The 18,300-nt window shown below is 36.6% G+C and overlaps 1 protein-coding gene and 2 long non-coding RNA genes across 3 annotated transcripts in view; 1 reads left to right on the top strand and 2 right to left on the bottom strand.

Annotated features, from left to right (window-relative positions):
- Positions 1–4,317: 4,317 nt before the first annotated feature.
- Positions 4,318–5,907, bottom strand: LOC139779177 (uncharacterized). The gene is made up of 2 exons (XR_011719819.1): positions 5,663–5,907; positions 4,318–5,574 (listed from the first exon to the last, which is right to left on the bottom strand). It is a non-coding gene; the product is annotated as an uncharacterized lncRNA (long non-coding RNA).
- A 670-nt stretch (positions 5,908–6,577) lies between these two features.
- Positions 6,578–18,300, top strand: part of LOC139779175 (uncharacterized) — a 93,969-nt gene continuing 82,246 nt past the window's right edge. The window contains exon 1 of the long non-coding RNA XR_011719817.1: positions 6,578–7,831. This is a non-coding gene — a long non-coding RNA (uncharacterized lncRNA). The remainder of the gene's footprint in view (positions 7,832–18,300) is intronic.
- LOC139779181 (uncharacterized) lies at positions 13,482–16,887 on the bottom strand (the record flags this gene model as incomplete). Its single annotated transcript, XM_071717449.1, has 4 exons — positions 16,315–16,887; positions 15,712–15,888; positions 14,106–14,278; positions 13,482–13,977 (listed from the first exon to the last, which is right to left on the bottom strand). Coding segments are annotated over exons 2-4 (819 nt in total), but the record flags the coding sequence as incomplete, so codon positions are not given.

The raw sequence follows: 18,300 nt of genomic DNA, 5'->3' as shown, positions 1-18,300 counted from the left end.
ATTTTCAGTTTTTTTTTATTGTGCCGTATTGTGCTACGTTTGTGCTGTATTGTGCCGCAAACCGCAACTCCGTAACTCAAAGCGTATTCGAGAAAATTAAAAAAAACAAAATTTTTGATAGCCCCGCACTTTTCGAATTTTCAGTTTTTTTTTATTGTGCCGTATTGTGCTGGATTTGTGCTGACTTGTGCCGCAAACGAGAGATTGATAACTTCGATAACAATTAAGAAAAAAAATAAAAACAAAATTATACTAGCCCCGCACTTTTATCGAAATAAACCCATTTTTTTTTTGGTTGATAGATAATAATTTGTGCCACGTTGTGCCGTTGGAACTAACTCGATATCTTTTTTCGTTGGGCAGATAAAAAATATTAAATTTCTAAACAAAATAACAAATAATTACTTTTATCAAACTTACTTTTATCAAAACGCATTTATCAAACTTCTGTAAACTGTGCTGAGTTTCGCTAGATGAGTTCAACAAAGAAATGGCCAAAAATGCATAGAAAGTTGCAGGGGTTGAAAATAATGGGCTAAGGGAGGGAGAGAAATGGGGGTAAGAAAAAAAATGTTACAATTTAAAATTTTTTAAAATTGTGCCGGGTTGTGCTCGGAGAGTACAATAACTTTCGTTAATGACAAAATGTCCGCAAGTTGTTAGTTTTCGCAGCACAACCATTTAGAGAAAGCAGTTTTTAGGAATTCCAATTTTCAAATCGCTATAACTTTTGAACCGTGACAGGGAATGAAATTTTGCGACTTGTGCTGAGTTGTGCTGGACGGGCACAACAAGAAAACGGCTAAAAAAGAATCGAAAGTAGCAGGGGTTGAAAATAATGAGCCAAAGGGGCCGTTTTCTTGTTGTGCCCGTCCAGCACAACTCAGCACAAGTCGCAAAATTTCCCTGTCACGGTTCAAAAGTTATAGCGATTTGAAAATTGGAATTCCTAAAAACTGCTTTCTCTAAATGGTTGTGCTGCGAAAACTAACGACTTGCGGACATTTTGTCATTAACGAAAGTTATTGTACTCGCCTAGCACAATCCGGCACAATTTTAAAAAATTTGAAAATGCGAATTTTTCTTCTCACCCCCATCCCCTTTGGCTCATTATTTTCAACCCCTGCTACTTTCGATTCTTTTTTAGCCGTTTTCTTGTTGTGCCCGTCCAGCACAACTCAGCACAAGTCGCAAAATTTCATTCCCTGTCACGGTTCAAAAGTTATAGCGATTTGAAAATTGGAATTCCTAAAAACTGCTTTCTCTAAATGGTTGTGCTGCGAAAACTAACGACTTGATGACATTTTGTCATTAACGAAAGTTATTGTACTCTCCGAGCACAACCCGGCACAATTTTAAAAAATTTTAAATTGTAACATTTTTTTTCTTACCCCCATTTCTCTCCCTCCCTTAGCCCATTATTTTCAACCCCTGCAACTTTCTATGCATTTTTGGACATTTCTTTGTTGTACTCATCTAGCGAAACTCAGCACAGTTTACAGAAGTTTGATAAATGCGTTTTGATAAAAGTAAGTTTGATAGAAGTAATTATTTGTTATTTTGTTTAGAAATTTAATATTTTTTATCTGCCCAACGAAAAGAGATATCGAGTTAGTTCCAACGGCACAACGTGGCACAAATTATTATCTATCAACCAAAAAAAAATGGGTTTATTTCGATAAAAGTGCGGGGCTAGTATAATTTTGTTTTTATTTTTTTTCTTAATTGTTATCGAAGTTATCAATCTCTCGTTTGCGGCACAAGTCAGCACAAATCCAGCACAATACGGCACAATAAAAAAAAAACTGAAAATTCGAAAAGTGCGGGGCTATCAAAAATTTTGTTTTTTTTTAATTTTCTCGAATACGCTTTGAGTTACGGAGTTGCGGTTTGCGGCACAATACAGCACAAACGTAGCACAATACGGCACAATAAAAAAAAACTGAAAATTCAAAAAGTGCGGGGCTAACTTCACATACATGAAATGATTCGTCTTTATACCCAAGTAGAACAAATCAGTCATGAAAATATCAAAATGACATCATTCTGTAATTATTTTTTACGCGTCATCGTGACGTCAAAATGGCCCATTAGAAGCATCTAATCTTGACTAATCACTACTTCTCTTTGACTTTTATTTGATCTTTTCGTTCTATTTAAGAATATACTCGAAATATGTTATGAGAACTGAAGAAAATTATGACTGATCATGCAATTTGTAACAATATATACTGTTACATATATCGCGAGTCTCGTAAAACAGCATGTCATAAGTCAGTCATTTCAAACTGATTCTTGACGTTGACCATATGATGACATAAAATTCATCATTTTAATGTCACCTTGACGTTTCTGTGATTAACTTGTTCTACTTGGGTAGTTATCAAGAAATTGTAAAAATAAAACAAGACCACATTTATTATTTCCACATTTCAATGTGGATAATAACGTATTTGGGTTTTAATTGTACAAACAACTCTTTTTAAACCTTAAGAAACAGCAATTAAATGCATTCCACATATTTATTTGCTAAAATTCGTTTATTTCACGCGACGAAAATCTAACCTATATGCTTTTCCCCTGCCGCGCGCCTTTTCCCCGCACGAAGAGCGAACCAATCTCCTTAACTGTAACCTTCGATTAAACTCACTCTTCATCTCTTTCTAACTGTCCCCCTTAGAAAGAGACGAAGAGTGAGTTTAATCGAAGGTTACAGTTAATCGGAGATGGTGAAACCGGCCCTAAGGGCCGAATCACAGTCTCCGATTAACGTGATCCTCCGATTAAACTCACTCTGCATCTCTTTCTAACTGTCTTTTCGTCTCTTTCTAGGGGGACAGTTAGAAAGAGATGCAGAGTGAGTTTAATCGGAGGATCACGTTAATCGGAGACTGTGATATCGGCCCTAAGTGTATTTTGTTTGTAAATTATTTGTGATTGAGTGTAGTCAGTTTTTAACGTTTGTGACCAATTAGTTTCTTTGTAATTAACAATTTTATTTTGGCCATGATGTCAGCCGACACTTTTTAGTAAAAAACATTTTTGATCACTGATAACTGTAATTAATAGGAAATCGTTTGTGATTTACGAATATACCAGTGTAACGTTTGTGAATTAATAAATTTCTGAGTTATTTGCAAACTAAAGTTCAAGGTTAATGTACTGCACAGGTAACTGTGCTGCGCATGCGCGAAATATTATACTCAAGGCTCCTGCAAGCGCGTCGACGCGTTTTGCATGGCAGGGTAGCGATCATGTAACTTTTCCCCTAGAGCGGAAATGTGAAAAGTGAAAAGTTTCATGTATTCTCTTTCTATTGGTGTTGAATAGAAAGAGATAAACTTTTCACGTTTCCTTCTTAGGGGAAAAGATACATGATCGATCCCCAGAAGTCGATGCGGTGGCCAATCACTTCTCACCTTTCTGTAACTAGCGGAAGATTGGCCACGCATCACCTCTATGAAGCTAGCCGACAGAAATTACTAAATTTTATTATTTTTAATTTTTCAGTGTATTTCGTTTGTAAATCAAGTGTATTTCGTTTGTAAATCGTTTGTGATTGATTGTGGGTCAGTTCTTAACGTTTGTATATGTAATGTATATGTACTTACGTCGACGCGCTCTTTGATGACCAAAATAAAATTATTAATTACAAAAAAAAACTAATTGGTCACAAACGTTAAGAACTGACCCACAATCAATCACAATCAATCACAAATACATTTGATTTACAAACGAAATACACTTGGAAAAATTAAAAATAATCAAATTTAGTAATTTCTGTCGGCTAGCTTCATAGAGGTAACGCAGTGGCCGCACTCCGCAGATCAGTATATATGTTCTGTGGATCAGTAGGTGTGCATCCTACAGACCTACACCTACACCTCCTCGATTTCACGTCCTAACGTGTATATCCCTTATGAAAATGTAGTACTGGTTTTAATACTTGAAAAAGTATTGGTGAAAGTACTGGAGACATAAGTACTCAAAGTACTACTAAATTCGACCATACTGACTTCGTCAGTACTCCTTCCCAGTACTCATCCAATACTCATTCAGTACTCCCTTCAGTGTACTTCCTCTAGTACTCCCTCCAGTACTTTCTCCAGTATTCCCCCCAGTACTCCCCCCAGTACTCCCTCCAGTACTCCCACCAGTACTCCCTCCAGTACTCCCTCCAGTACTCCATCCAGTACTTCCTCCAGTACTCCCTCCAGTACTCTTTTAGTACTTATCGAATAATCGTGGGATACTAACGTGTGGTACAGGCGCAGTAGGGGAGAGTGGGCACCCTTAAACCACGTTTTTTCAAATCACATTAAGGTGATTGGGCTAAGTACCGTATGAGTCGATATAAGGTCTAAATTTTTTTTAAGAAAAACCCTTTTTTATGCATATATTCTAAACACTTGTATAATTACTAGTTTTATAATGTAACTTTTTATTCGATCAAGTATCAATTCATCTACTGATAAATGTAAACAGTTCAAGATTTGACTTCAGTTGACATTCGTACAAGAGAAATGTCGGCAATGTCGCGACATTGCATCTCTTCGCTGTAGGCAGCTATCATGCCAGTGCCATGTGTTTGAGTGAGGTTATGTATTGTGTTTATGTTGAAAAATAATGGAAGGTAACAAACAATTTCGATAACGGGAGATTTGCTTGCAAAAAAATAGTGCTGTGGAAAGAAAACACTACACGGCGCGGCGTTGCCACATGTTCACGTCGCGTACAGCTGATCGAAAGGCCGACAAGAAACGCGACGATTCATCAACTTTTGATTGAATTTTTGGCCTTATTACACGTCAACGTCGTTTTGTCTTATACTTAACAAGTGCTAGAAGAATCAAATAATGTTATTTTCAGCTTTTTGAACTTGTTTCTTTACAGATAGTGAGTGAAATCCTCGAAAAATGTATGTTTCCGGTACAATTTCCCGTAAAACCTATGTTAAAAATGCCAACTTTGAGATTTAATATCTCAAAAACTAGACGTCAGATCTTCTCAAAATTGAAAATTTAAGTGTATTTAGGTTTTCTTTATAACATATTTTTTAATCAGATTTTTTTCTTTGACATGCTCTGATAGCCCAATCACCTTAAAAATGTGAATTTAAAAATTTTAATAACTTCATTATAATATAAATGAAACTATTCGATGTTTAATATAATAAACTTTGTTTGTAAATGATTTAAGAAGTAAATTTTCAGAAATATTTTGCAAAAATAATGATATTTCGAAATGCTGCGTTTTTCACAGTGGACCCCACGCGTGGGGTCGATTGAGCCATAGCGTAGGGTACACTGTGACATGTAATGTGAAAGTGTAGGGTACCCTGTGACACGTAGAAGAGATCTGTTTAAATCCTGTTTATTACAAATCTTTGGTCAATTGAAAAACCAAGACTGTGCTAGAGAACCAATTTATCAATAATCGTGTCATATTTGTTTCATCAGATGACCTAAGAAATTGAAAACTGAAAACAAAGTCCTATAACCTCACTTTTTGTCGTAACCTAGCAGAGATCAACGAATATTGCCTCACAGCGACTCGATTACATGTGATCTGTAACTAAAAGGTGAAAAAAAGAGAAAATGAAAGTGTGGATATGATTATCGATGGAAATTATTTCATTTTATAGGAAAATTTAGGCACTAACATTTACTATTCCGCGATCGAAACACACTACGGAAACTCGCGCTGTCACGTACACGGAAAAAGGTATTCACCGTATGAGATCATGCAAGGCGGACCATGAAACGCGCTGCGCCCTGCCACTACGCTGGGCCGTGTCCCCCATGTCAAAACACGCTGCCGCGCAGCAACGTCTTTCCTCGTACTAAGCACGGTATTTTTCCGTGCATCGCACCGGCTTTCGCGTTGCGAACGTAGCACGTCGTATCTTCGTGCTACGTTCGCAACGCGAAAGCCGGTGCGATGCACGGAAAAATACCGTGCTTAGTACGAGGAAAGACGTTGCTGCGCGGCAGCGTGTTTTGACATGGGCGCACGACGGAAGAGAGTGGGGGACACGGCCCAGCATAGTGGCAGGGCGCAGCGCGTTTCATGGTCCGCCTTGCATGATCTCATACGGTGAAAACCTTTTTCCGTGTAGGTAGGTTAGATAGTTCTGTAAGCGTGGCACAGAGGACCCCATCAACCTGGGTCACATTGGACCCCACTGAACATCGATATTATTTATCGTAAATATTTCAGATACAGAACAATTAAACGTTTTTGTGCGCACGTTGGTATTGAACCTAGATCCCGACAAACGTCTTATGAATTTTTTTTAACTGTAGAATCCCTAGAAATCAAGGTTGGGTAAGTTAACTTTTTTTTTTAACTAAGTTAAGTTAAAGTTAACAGCCTTGAAAATTTAACTTAGTTAAGATACAAGTTAATCCATAATGAAATTAATTGAATTAAAAGTTAAGTTAATAATAATTAGCAATTAAAAAGTTAAAAGTTAAATTTTTTTGTCGCCACGCTGGACCAGAACCGAAACGAAAACGTGATTATAACTGATCATATCATTCAACATATCGACTGATACATTTGCGACGGAAAAAGATGTCCCTCAGGCACTCAAACGTGCTTTTATACAATATAATACCTCGATACCATCTTCAGCTCATTGTTGAATGTTCAGTGCAGGAGGAAACGAGTCCTCCTGCACTGAACAACCGTTCAACATGAGCTGAAGATGGTATCGAGGTATTATATTGTATAAAAGCACGTTTGAGTGCCTGAGGGAAATCTTTTTCCGTCGCAAATGTATCAGTCGATATGTTGAATGATATGATCAGTTATAATCACGTTTTCGTTTCGGTTCTGGTCCAGCGTGTTATTAAATATAGCGTTTGTTGTAAAGAGGTGGAAGCCAGTGGCCAGATCGACTATACTGCGTTTAGTGCGTTCACGGAGATAAGTAATAGTGCTGCGACTAGCGTATACGAAATGGGGCATTCTGAGCTTTGTGATTGGTCAATTCTTCTAGAAGCATACAACCAATCACACTACACGGAATATGGCCCCCCATATAGGAGTTGCCAGATGTTACAATGAAACCAACGCTTGGCCAATGCTACGGCAGTCAATTGTCGGCCAAGGTTCTATCAGCCAGTGCTGGGCCATCACTGGCAAATAACTGGCTGCCTACCTATATAGAATAATCCGGCATTACAACGAAGACCAACACTTGGCCGATGGTTGGCAGCCGTACGTCGCCCAACATTCTGTCAGACAGTACTGGGCCATCACTGGCAAATAACTGGCTGCCTACCTATATAGAATAATCCGGCATTACAACGAAGACCAACACTTGGCCGATGGTTGGCAGCCGTACGTCGCCCAACATTCTGTCAGAAAGTACTGGGCCATCACTGGCAAATAACTGACTGCCTACCTATATAGAATAATCCGGGATTACAACAAAGACCAACACTTGGCCGATGGTTGGCAGCCGTACGTCGCCCAACATTCTGTCAGACAGTACTGGGCCATCACTGGCAAATAACTGACTGCCTACCTATATAGAATAATCTGGCATTACAATGAAGACCAACGCTTGGCCGATGCTACGGCAGTCAATTGCCGGCCAAGGTTCTATCAGCCACCCGTGTAAAAATTTGTTAGGGATGGCCTTACATAACATAAGGCGCCGATTATTAGTTATTAGGGATGCCATAAGAAAGGTTTCCTTATTTTTGTCTAGTAAGACCCTTGTAAAGATTTGATAAGGATATTTTAACTTCATAAATACTTATTTATTAGGGCTAACCGGATGAGGTCCCGATCATTATTTATTAAGGATGCCATAAGAAAGGTTTTTCTTATTTTTGTGTAATGAGGCCCTTGTAAGGATTTGATAAGGATGTTTTAACTTTATAAATATATTTACAAACACAAAATTTCGTAATAAGCCGGCACTGGTTTCTGACATTCACCCGACATTAAGAAATATTATATCATATATCCAATTCAAAATTTTATTACTCTTTTTAAACTGAATTTGTTTCTTAAGATAATTTTTGAAAAATTATATAGTTGCGCTGGTTATGACATATGTAGATTGTATATAACACTTACATCAAATTAAGAAGTAGTCTACCATGTAAGGCAGTTGGCTCACGATCCAGAGGTCCCGAGGTCCCGAGTTCGAATTCCACCAAGGTAAGTGTGTTTTTCAAATACGAGAAAATATTTATAATCATAGACTGCATCTTAAGAAACAAATTTAGTTAAAAAATAGTAATACAATTTCAAAATAAATAATTTTTTTTATGTCGGGTGAATATCGGAAATCAGTGTCGGCTCGATACTGGCTCGATACTGGCACGTAGCATTGTATCAGAAATCTGGCACCTGGCAACCAGTATTGGCGCAGTACTAAACCGATCATAAATCCTGTACTGGGGCAGTACCAGTAGACAACGGCTGGGCCAGTACTGTCTGCCAGTATTGGGCCCAAGTTATCATCCGGTACTGGCGCCAGTACCGCGCCAGTAGTGTTGCCAGTACTACGCCAGTACCCGAACTGCAACAACCAGTACTGGCGCAGTATTGGGCCGTTTCGTATGTAAACAAATTCACAGTTGAGTTCGAGAATCAAGGTCCTATACTATAAATGTAGAGTTGTAGGCAGGCATCTCGCGACGCCTTTATTTATGGCATGGTTTACTTCAAGAAAGTTAAATTAAAAGTTAATAGTTACCGATAAAATGTAACTAAATTAAGTTAAAAGTTAAAAGTCTAAAATGTAACTAAGTTAAGTTAAAAATATTTAACTTTTTAACTTTTTAACTTAACTTTTATCTTTTTAACTAGACACTACCCAACCTTGCTAGAAATCCATACATATCAAAAAGTTATGACAAGTAAAAATTTACTTTGCAAGGCTCCAATTACATATCTGCCTTTAACTAAAGTATATATGCTTATTTCGGCATAATTTTTTGATGGAAGTTATATGTTTTGAAAACAAAAGTTTTCATACCCACCGCCACTATTTTGCAGAACGTTAATACAGAAAACTCGCACTGTCACATTGGACCCCGTGACGTCACATTGGACTACTTACGCAGTACTATCCAAGCAGAACAAAAAGTTAAGATGATATCAAAATAACGTCATATTGATAGTTTAGTGTGTTAATTTAGTATTTTATTAATTTAGTATTTCCAAGATACGTTACGAAAAAGTAGTACTAGCAATCAGTACTCAGTACTGAGTGATCAGTACTCGTAGTATTGACAGTATTAGTATGTTAATACCCATGAATATTGCAGAATGGTCAGTACTGTGCCTATTAGTTTCTTACAGTACTGGCAGTACTATCATGATAGTACTCCAAATATTAATCTGATAAAGTACTGACCACTTCAATACTTTGAAGTACTAATGAGTATTATTGCTTGTAGTACTGCCAGTACTGTAAGCACTGACAGACACAGTACTGACCATTCTGCAGTATTCATGAGTATTAACATACTAATACTCTCAATACTACGAGTACTGATCACTCAGTACTGAGTACTGATTGCTAGTACTACTTTTTCGTAAGGGATTACATATGTATGTACATACATGCGTCGGATCACACGCGACAAGCCGCTGCGCGCACCGCGCACCATTATCGCGACCTTCCTATCTGCACTTCATGCTTCTGTTGCACCTGTTACATCACGCGGCGACACACGTCCATTTTTTATCAATGCAAATTAACTTTATCTATAATCTTGGTTTAATTTATTTTTTATCTTTTTTTTTAGTTAGAATAATTAGACAAAAATAAAGAGTAAGTTAAACGAGAAGCCTTTACTTACGCACAGTACAATTGAACTGTGTGCAATTGCACACTGTGCTATAGACTGCACATAAAATTGCGCACAGTTCAATTGCACACAGTTCAATTGCGACACAGTTCGTTTGCGCACAATTTCTTTGCCAATCATTTAATTACGCGGAACGAATTTAAGTCTATAACTATAAGGGAAGTAATTTACTAATATGTGTGTATAATAGATATAGTACACGTGTTTGTATATAGGTGGGGCGAAGCCCCTCCCCATATAAAAGAACTGATCAAGCCTATTTCTAAAAACTTGAAATTAAAATTTGGTCGAACTGTGCGCAAAAGAAATGTCCCAGGTAGCACATACACGTTTTAGAAATGTTTTATAAGCGTTTTTCCGAAACGTTTTATAACCGATTTCTAGAAACGTTTCTCATAAGTAAAAATGTCCATTTGAAAAACGTTCGATGAAACGTTTTTTTTCCCAATAAAATAACGTTTAAAAAACTATTATAGAAACGTTTTGTTTTAATGATAAAGACATTTTAATAAAGACATTTAAAATTCCTACTTTTCACGTCTTTTGAACGTGTTTATGACGTCTTTGAGACATGCGTGAGAATGTCTAGAAGCTTTATGCATATACCATCTATGACGTCTATTCTTTTTCGAAGAAATTTCTAAACTGGTGCACATTCGTGCAATAAGTTAAAGTGAAATAAAATTTATACTTGTCTCACTCTTCTTAATTGCATTACTGATGTGCACCAGTTCAGGAAGTTCTTTTCAAAACGGAACACATGTATAAATGTTCTTTCAATGGCTACGTTCAGCAGAACGTTTATTTTGCAACTGTTGGAAGTTTTCTAAGCTCAGATTTGTCCGATGACAAATAGATTAAAGACCGGTAGGACAAAATTAATTTAAGTAAATAATTAAGTGGATATATGTGCATGGATAAAATGATTTATTTTGTGCAATAATAATTAGTGCAATATAAATTTAAATGTTTCAAAAAAGGCTATTAAAGCTATTATATTAGATAAAGCAAATTATAATTTTGAAAGGAAAAATTTAACAAATAGGTATTTTTGTTAACTGTACCCTTATGAAAAAGTAGTACTGATTTTAATACTGGAAAAAGTATTGGTGAAAGTACTGGAGACATAAGTACTCAAAGTACTACTAAATTCGACCATACTGACTTCGTCAGTACTCCTTCCCAGTACTCATCCAATACTCATTCAGTGTGTACTCCCTCCAGTACTCCCTCCAGTACTTTCTCCAGTATTCCCCCCAGTACTCCCCCCAGTATACTCCCTCCAGTACTCCTACCAGTACTCCTTCCAGTACTCCCTCCAGTACTCTTTTAGTACTTATCGAATAATCGTGGGATACTAACGTGTGGTACAGGCGCAGGGTAGAGTGGGCACCCTTGAACCACGTTTTTTCAAATCACATTAAAAATAATTTTTAATAACTTCATTATAATATAAATGAGACTATTCGATGTTTAATATAATAAACTTTGTTTGTAAATGATTTAAGAAGTAAATTTTCAGAAATATTTTGCAAAAATAATGATTTTTCGAAATGCTGCGTTTGTCACAGTGGACCCCACGCGTGGGGTCGATTGAGCCATAGCGTAGGGTACACTGTGACATGTAATGTGAAAGGTAGGGTACCCTGTGACACGTAGAAAAGAGATCTGTTTAAATCTTGTTTATTACAAAGCTTTGGTCAATTGAAAAACCAAGACTGTGCTAGAGAACCAATTTATCAATCGTGTCATATTTGTTTCATCAGATGACCTAAGAAATTGAAAACTGAAAACAAAGTCCTATAACCTCACTTTTTGTCGTAACCTAGCAGAGATCAACGAATATTGCCTCACAGCGACTCGATTACATGTGATCTGTAACTAAAGGGTGAAAGAAAGAGAAAATGAAAGTGTGGATATGATTATCGATGGAAATTATTTCATTTTATAGGAAAATTTAGGCACTAACATTTACTATTCCGCGATCGAAACACACTACGGAAATTCGCGCTGTCACGTAGGTAGGTTAGATAGTTCTGTAAGCGTGGCACAGAGGAGCCCATCAACCTGCGTCACATTGGACCCCACTGAACATCGATATTATTTATCGTAAATATTTCAGATACAGAACAATTAAACGTTTTTGTGCGCATGGCACGTTGGTATTGAACCTAGATCCCGACGAACGTCTTATGAATTTTTTTTTAACTGTAGAATCCCTAGAAATCCATACATATCACAAAGTTATGACAAGTAAAAATTTACTTTGCAAGGCTCCAATTACATATCTGCCTTTAACTAAAGTATATATGCTTATTTCGGCATAATTTTTTGATGGAAGTTATATGTTTTGAAAACGAAAGTTTTCATACCCACCGTCACTATTTTGCAGAACGTTAATACAGAAAACACGCACTGTCACATTGGACCCCGTGGCTCAAGGGAGCCCACTCTCCTTTACTTACGCAGTACTATCCAAGTAGAACAAAAAGTCAAGATGATATCAAAATAACGTCATATTGATAGTTTAGTGTGTTAATTTAGTATTTTATTAATTTAGTATTTCCAAGATACGTTACGAAGAAGTAGTACTAGCAATCAGTACTCAGTAGTGAGTGATCAGTACTCGTAGTATTGACAGTATTAGTATGTTAATACTCATGAATATTGCAGAATGGTCAGTACTGTGCCTATTAGTTTCTTACAGTACTGGTGACATGATAGTACTCCGAATATTAATCTGATAAAGTACTGACCACTTCAATACTTTGAAGTACTAATGAGTATTATTGCTTGTAGTACTGCCAGTACTGTAAGCACTGACAGACACAGTACGGACCATTCTGCAGTATTCATGAGTATTAACATACTAATACTCTCAATACTACAAGTACTGATCACTCAGTACTGAGTACTGATTGCTAGTACTACTTTTTCGTAAGGGATGGTATTATTTATACTGCATTTTACGATATATTTAATGTAATGACTCTCATCGATTTGACTTTTTTTCGAAATTTAGGTAGATGAAGTAAATCCCTGCCTTTGAGCCACCGCCTGCTCGTCCCCTCAACTGAAACGACAAATTGTAAGTTGAAACAGATATTTCCTCGGTCTATTAGTCGATAATGATATATCTGTAAATATAACTTTATATAATAATATAAAAATCTGTAATATATTTACTTTCTTTTTCAATTATCCTGAACCGTTCTCTTTCCTCGCTTATACATCTCCAGAAGTTTCCTCTATGCCTTTGCGTAGATCTCTCAATTTCATCTTCTTTATATCATTTTTATTTCATCTTTGATTAATTATTAATAATCTTTCATCCATTTTTTATTCTTCCGTTGTCGTTTCGTTTTTTTCTTTTTCTTTGTTTTCTTTCTCTTCCGTTTCACGCACTTCTTCGCCCTCTTCTCCTTTCTCTCTTTTCTTAGTTTCTTCGTCCTTTTCTTCTGTCACCCTCTCACTTTTCGCTTCTCTGTCATCTAACTGTTCTCTCTCTCTCGCCTTCTCCTTCGCTTCGTCTTTTTCTTTGCCGCTCTCATCCCCCTTTTGCTCCTCTTCGTTTTTCTCTTTCGCCAGATTGTTTCTCTTTGTTGTCTCATAATTTTTCCCCTCCTGCTTTTCTATTTCTTTCATCTGACCCATCTGTTTCCAATTCTCAGTTTTCTTATTCTTATTGTTAGTTTTGTTGTTATCATTCATGTCCAATCTTCGCATCTTCCTTTTTTTATAATACTCCTTCATAGCTTCCTTATAGGTCTCAGCAACTTCAGCAAGTACGTCAGTTATCCAACGGGCTACCACGTTTGCTAAAAGTTGCAACTGCTGCGTCGCACGGTCGCCGTTTTTTGCGTCCGCGTATCCATCAATCGATGTTAAACGCTTCATTAACACGTCTGCGATCTCGGGGATGCCCTCCCGCGTCTCGCGCCGATATTCTAAAATACTCTTGACTAAACGTTCCGCCATCAGGTACTGGGATATCGTTGCGTCATGGTCCAGCGTCGTTGCGCGCGTGATATCCTCCGCGAATTCCGCGATCTCTTCTGCAGTCCGTTTCTTCCTGAACGGTAGTCGCGTCGCCTTCCTCGTTCTGCACTCCTTTTGGCGACGAATTCGCGCGGCTTCTCTACGAGAGATCAAATAGAATTTTTGTTTTTAGGATTAGAATTAAATTTTTACGGACTCGGACGTCACAGAGAGAGTCCGAAACATTGTCAGGCGAAATCTATCTGATTGTGAGATACGACACATTACTCCGGAGTTAAGCAGGACTCGGCTTCGACGATCTTGACGAGATTATCCACGAACGCCGGCGGCAACGTCATCGCTTTTTCGTTCAGCGTGTTCAACGCGCGCTGCTTCGTCGGCCGTGCTAGTTCTGCGATCCGAGTTGACGCGGATGTCGCGGAAACTCGCGGTACATTGCGCTATGCGAAGAAGCGAGAGATTAGTAACGGAATTAATAGTCCCGGATGGTCAAAAAGCAGATTTTTGCAAAGTGTCTGCCACAATTTTCGCCCAATTAAAAAATACAACGGAATCTGTTAACGGAACACGATGGTAGATCGATTGCGGAGACCGGGTAGAATCCATCAATCATCCTTAAGCAAAATAATAGCAATATTTTACACTTTACACTTGTAAGTGATGGCAAATTTCGCCCATTTTTTGAACCTCAAATTTCAAACTTTTTTTCATGGCAAATAGTACTATTAGATGAAACATTAATCCCAGTAAAATTTCAAGATGAGCATAAGCACGGTTCCGGAGATACAAGGGGGTGAAAGTGACGATTTCCATAGTCAGGGTGTATTGCATAAGGAAGAATGCGTGGCTGAAGTTCACGTATTATTGAGGATATTTTTTGTCGCCATCCCAATATGTGAAAGGCCAGGGGACTTGCATTAAAAAAGCACCCCAATATGTGAGAGGCAATTTAAGGGAACTCACATTGAAAAAGCACCCCAATCTGTGAGAGAGGCAAGGGGACTTATAGTAAAAAAGCAGCCCGATCCGTGAGAGGCGGTGTCAAGTTTCACGTCAACTCCATCTATCTCGGGGAATTTTCATGCTAGACAAAAACTAAGGTCATATTTGAATCCGGCGTAAAAAAATCCATAAGAAACGATATGTTTCACTTCGTTATATATATTTTAGTCCTTGGTATGGACACTTGAAGAGTTTCGTGTACTTTCATGGATTATGAGAAACCGTGCCACTTTCACCCCTTCATATCTCCGAAACCGTGCCTATGCTCATTTTAAAATTTCTCTGGGATTAATGTCCCGTCACAGTACTATTTGGCATAAAAAAAGTTTGAAATTCGAGGTCCAAAAATGGGCGAAAAAACAGATCTTTTTGCCATCACTCTTTGCTGCTACGTAACTTGATCATCTGACATACCTTTTTCGAAAATACATCTTTAAATATTACTTTTACTTATTTTTAAATAAAATATTTAAAGGTGCCTTAGGTGTTTAAAACCTAAAAGAGGTCTTAAAATTAGATATTTAAAATCTTAAGGAGATATTTAATATCTTAAAATAAGGTATTTTAAAGATATTTTAAGGTATCTTAAGTATAATCTTTAAATACCTTATTTAAAGAGTCAGCTAGATGATTGAGTTTTGTCGAGAGATTCTTGTTTGACATTTACTGTTAATTTATTATTATTATTAATTATTGTAAATATTTATTATTATTAATTTATTGTAAATAGATATTATTTATTAATATTAATTTCTTATTATTTGCCATCGTATTGCGCCGTGCATATTCTTGCTCAGTTTTTGCCGTCTGCTATTAGATTATGTAATCATACGAAAAGTTTATTTCGAAACATATGACATATTTCATTTACTTTCGCGATTCTCGTCGCTGACAGCTTCGAGCGTAACTTGTCTTGTATCCTTTTCCTTTCCAAACGCGGGTAGTCTTCGAAAACGTCATCCCGCTCGCCCTTGGCGATTTCCGTTTCCACGCCGTTAGTCCCGTTGTCGTTTGTGGCCATGATTGCGTTTTTTTCCCCGCACAAACTCTAAATATAGATTAAAAGAGATTATTTCCCCTAGTTATAACTTCCAGATCTTTCATCGATCTTTGATCGAACCCAAGGTCCGTAGATAAACGATAAGGTCTTCTCACGGTCGCCATTTTTGACTCAGTGAATAGGTATATATGTGCGCGTCATACTATAGGTATTACTACTGTGTGCGTGAATTACATTGCAATTAAGTGGTTGCAAGCAGCAGTTGATGAAGAGTTTAAGATGAAAAGTTGCAATGCCAGCCTGCTGTGCAAAAAATTGCAAAAACCGCACTGAAAATGATTTTCAAATGTCGAAAACCATTTTTTTTTATTGTTGTCGCCATTTTCGGTCCAAATAGCTTGAAGTGAATGCGACGACCTTATCTGTCGTCGCATTTATCTACGGACTTTGATCGAACCTAGTGACATATCGTACCTGTTTACTCGGTTGGAGCCTCGCCCAAAATTATTAAGGATCCATCACATTCGATATTCATCTTGCGATAAATAATTTGAAAACGTTTCACGTGATAATTTACAAACGGGAACGAGACATTAAACTTTTAACGACTGGTTCCATAATGTCCAAAGAGACTTTAAATTTCCTCGTGTGTCTTCAAAAAAAAAAAAAGAAAACGTCAGACGTCGATAGATGATTGACTTCAATTTCGATAGATAGTTTTGCTCAAAATTTTTATTCGCGTCACTTCAGAGTGCAAATAAAACAATTAGTTAGAATTGTGCTGTAAATTACAAATTAGTATACAGATTAGTATCACGTGTTCTCTAATCTCCGTGATTAGTATATTTACATGAATTACAGTATATTTACATGAATTATTTATGTTATAGGATGTTATAGTTATTTATGTATGAATATCTGGATGGAGAGCGTATTTTCGCAGGGTTGAAGACTGAGGGGTAAGGAGAATGGGAGTGTCCCGACTTCCGTTTAACCACGTTGCGATTGCATGACCACAGCCACTCATAATAATATAATTATTATAGACTATTTTATTATTAACACCTTAAATACTTATATTATTAACGCCTTAAAACACGATAAAAATTATTTTTTTGTAAGATTAATAAAGTGGTTTGCCTTGCCCGACATGGTTTAAATTACCTGACAAAAATCTACCTTAAAAAATTTTACTATTATAAACATATTAAACTCACTATAAATTAAACGAAATTGGTTAAGAACACGTTGTTGTAACAAACATTCGGCATTACAACTCAGCGTAAACAAAGTTCAGCTATCTTTAATAGTTATATTGAAAAAGACTTAGGCCGGGGGTGGTTCAGAATTTCCAAACTTCCGCTATAAAGATCTGACTGTGAATACCGGCCATAGACATTTTTTCGTCTAACCGAAAAGACGACTATAAAGAGACATCTTTTCGTCATCTTTTAGACATCTTTTCGCCTAACCGAAAGGATGACTATAAAGACATCTTTTCGTCATCTTTTAGTTTTATGTGGTGTCTGGGCATCTAGATGTAAATTATTACATTTTACGCGTAAACGCCCAACTGGATAAAACAAATAATAGACCAAATTCCCGGACCGGAAATAAGTTGGCGCTGGAAGTTTATATTTTTTAATAAACTATAGCTCAAACGATTGCTCCTTAATTACTCCTTTAGAATAAAAAATTGCTCCCCTTTTAAAATTAATATTTTTTTAAATATTTACAAAAAACGTAAAATTTATAATTATCACTCAAAAACATATTTTTAATAACTTTGTGCAACTAAATCCAGCATAAAATGATTGCTCCTTGATTGCTCCCTATTGCTCTATTATTACTTTAATAATAATTTATTGCATTTTTATTAAAAAATTAACAAATTTATTATTTCACAAGTGACGGACGCAGCTGCCTATTGTAACTATACATATATAGCTCGGTAGCTTAATAACGGCGGATATATTATTCATACGTAATATAACAACTCTATTGTTTATAACTATATTTCAAAGAGTTTAATTCTTTAACCAACATTGATTTTTGGTAGAATAATTGTTCCTCGCTTGCTCTATTGGGATATTCAATCGCTCCATTCGTATAATTAATTTTGTATGATACTTTAGCACTTTTATTGAAAAATTAACAAATTAAAGGCCGGAGCACAAACTTTTGCGTAACGCATAAATGCACCCGGCCTTTAGTTTGTTAATTTTTCAATAAAAATGCTAAAGTATCATACAAAATTAATTATACGAATGGAGCGATTATCCCAATAGAGCAATAGCTGCGTCGTCACTTATGCGAAATAATAAATTTGTTAATTTTTTAAATAAAAATGCAATAAATTATTAAAGTAATAATGGAGCAATAAGAAGCAATCAAGGAGCAATCATTTTATGCTGGATTTAGTTGCACAAAGTTATTAAAAATACGTTTTTAAGTGATAAT

Source organism: Temnothorax nylanderi, unplaced genomic scaffold, assembly GCF_030848795.1.
Source record: "Temnothorax nylanderi isolate EJ_2023f unplaced genomic scaffold, tnyl_v1.0 TNYL_tig0213_pilon, whole genome shotgun sequence".
Classification (NCBI taxonomy): domain Eukaryota; kingdom Metazoa; phylum Arthropoda; class Insecta; order Hymenoptera; family Formicidae; genus Temnothorax; species Temnothorax nylanderi.
Note: the sequence above shows the minus strand (reverse complement) of the source record. Positions and strands in the feature narration are given on the sequence as shown.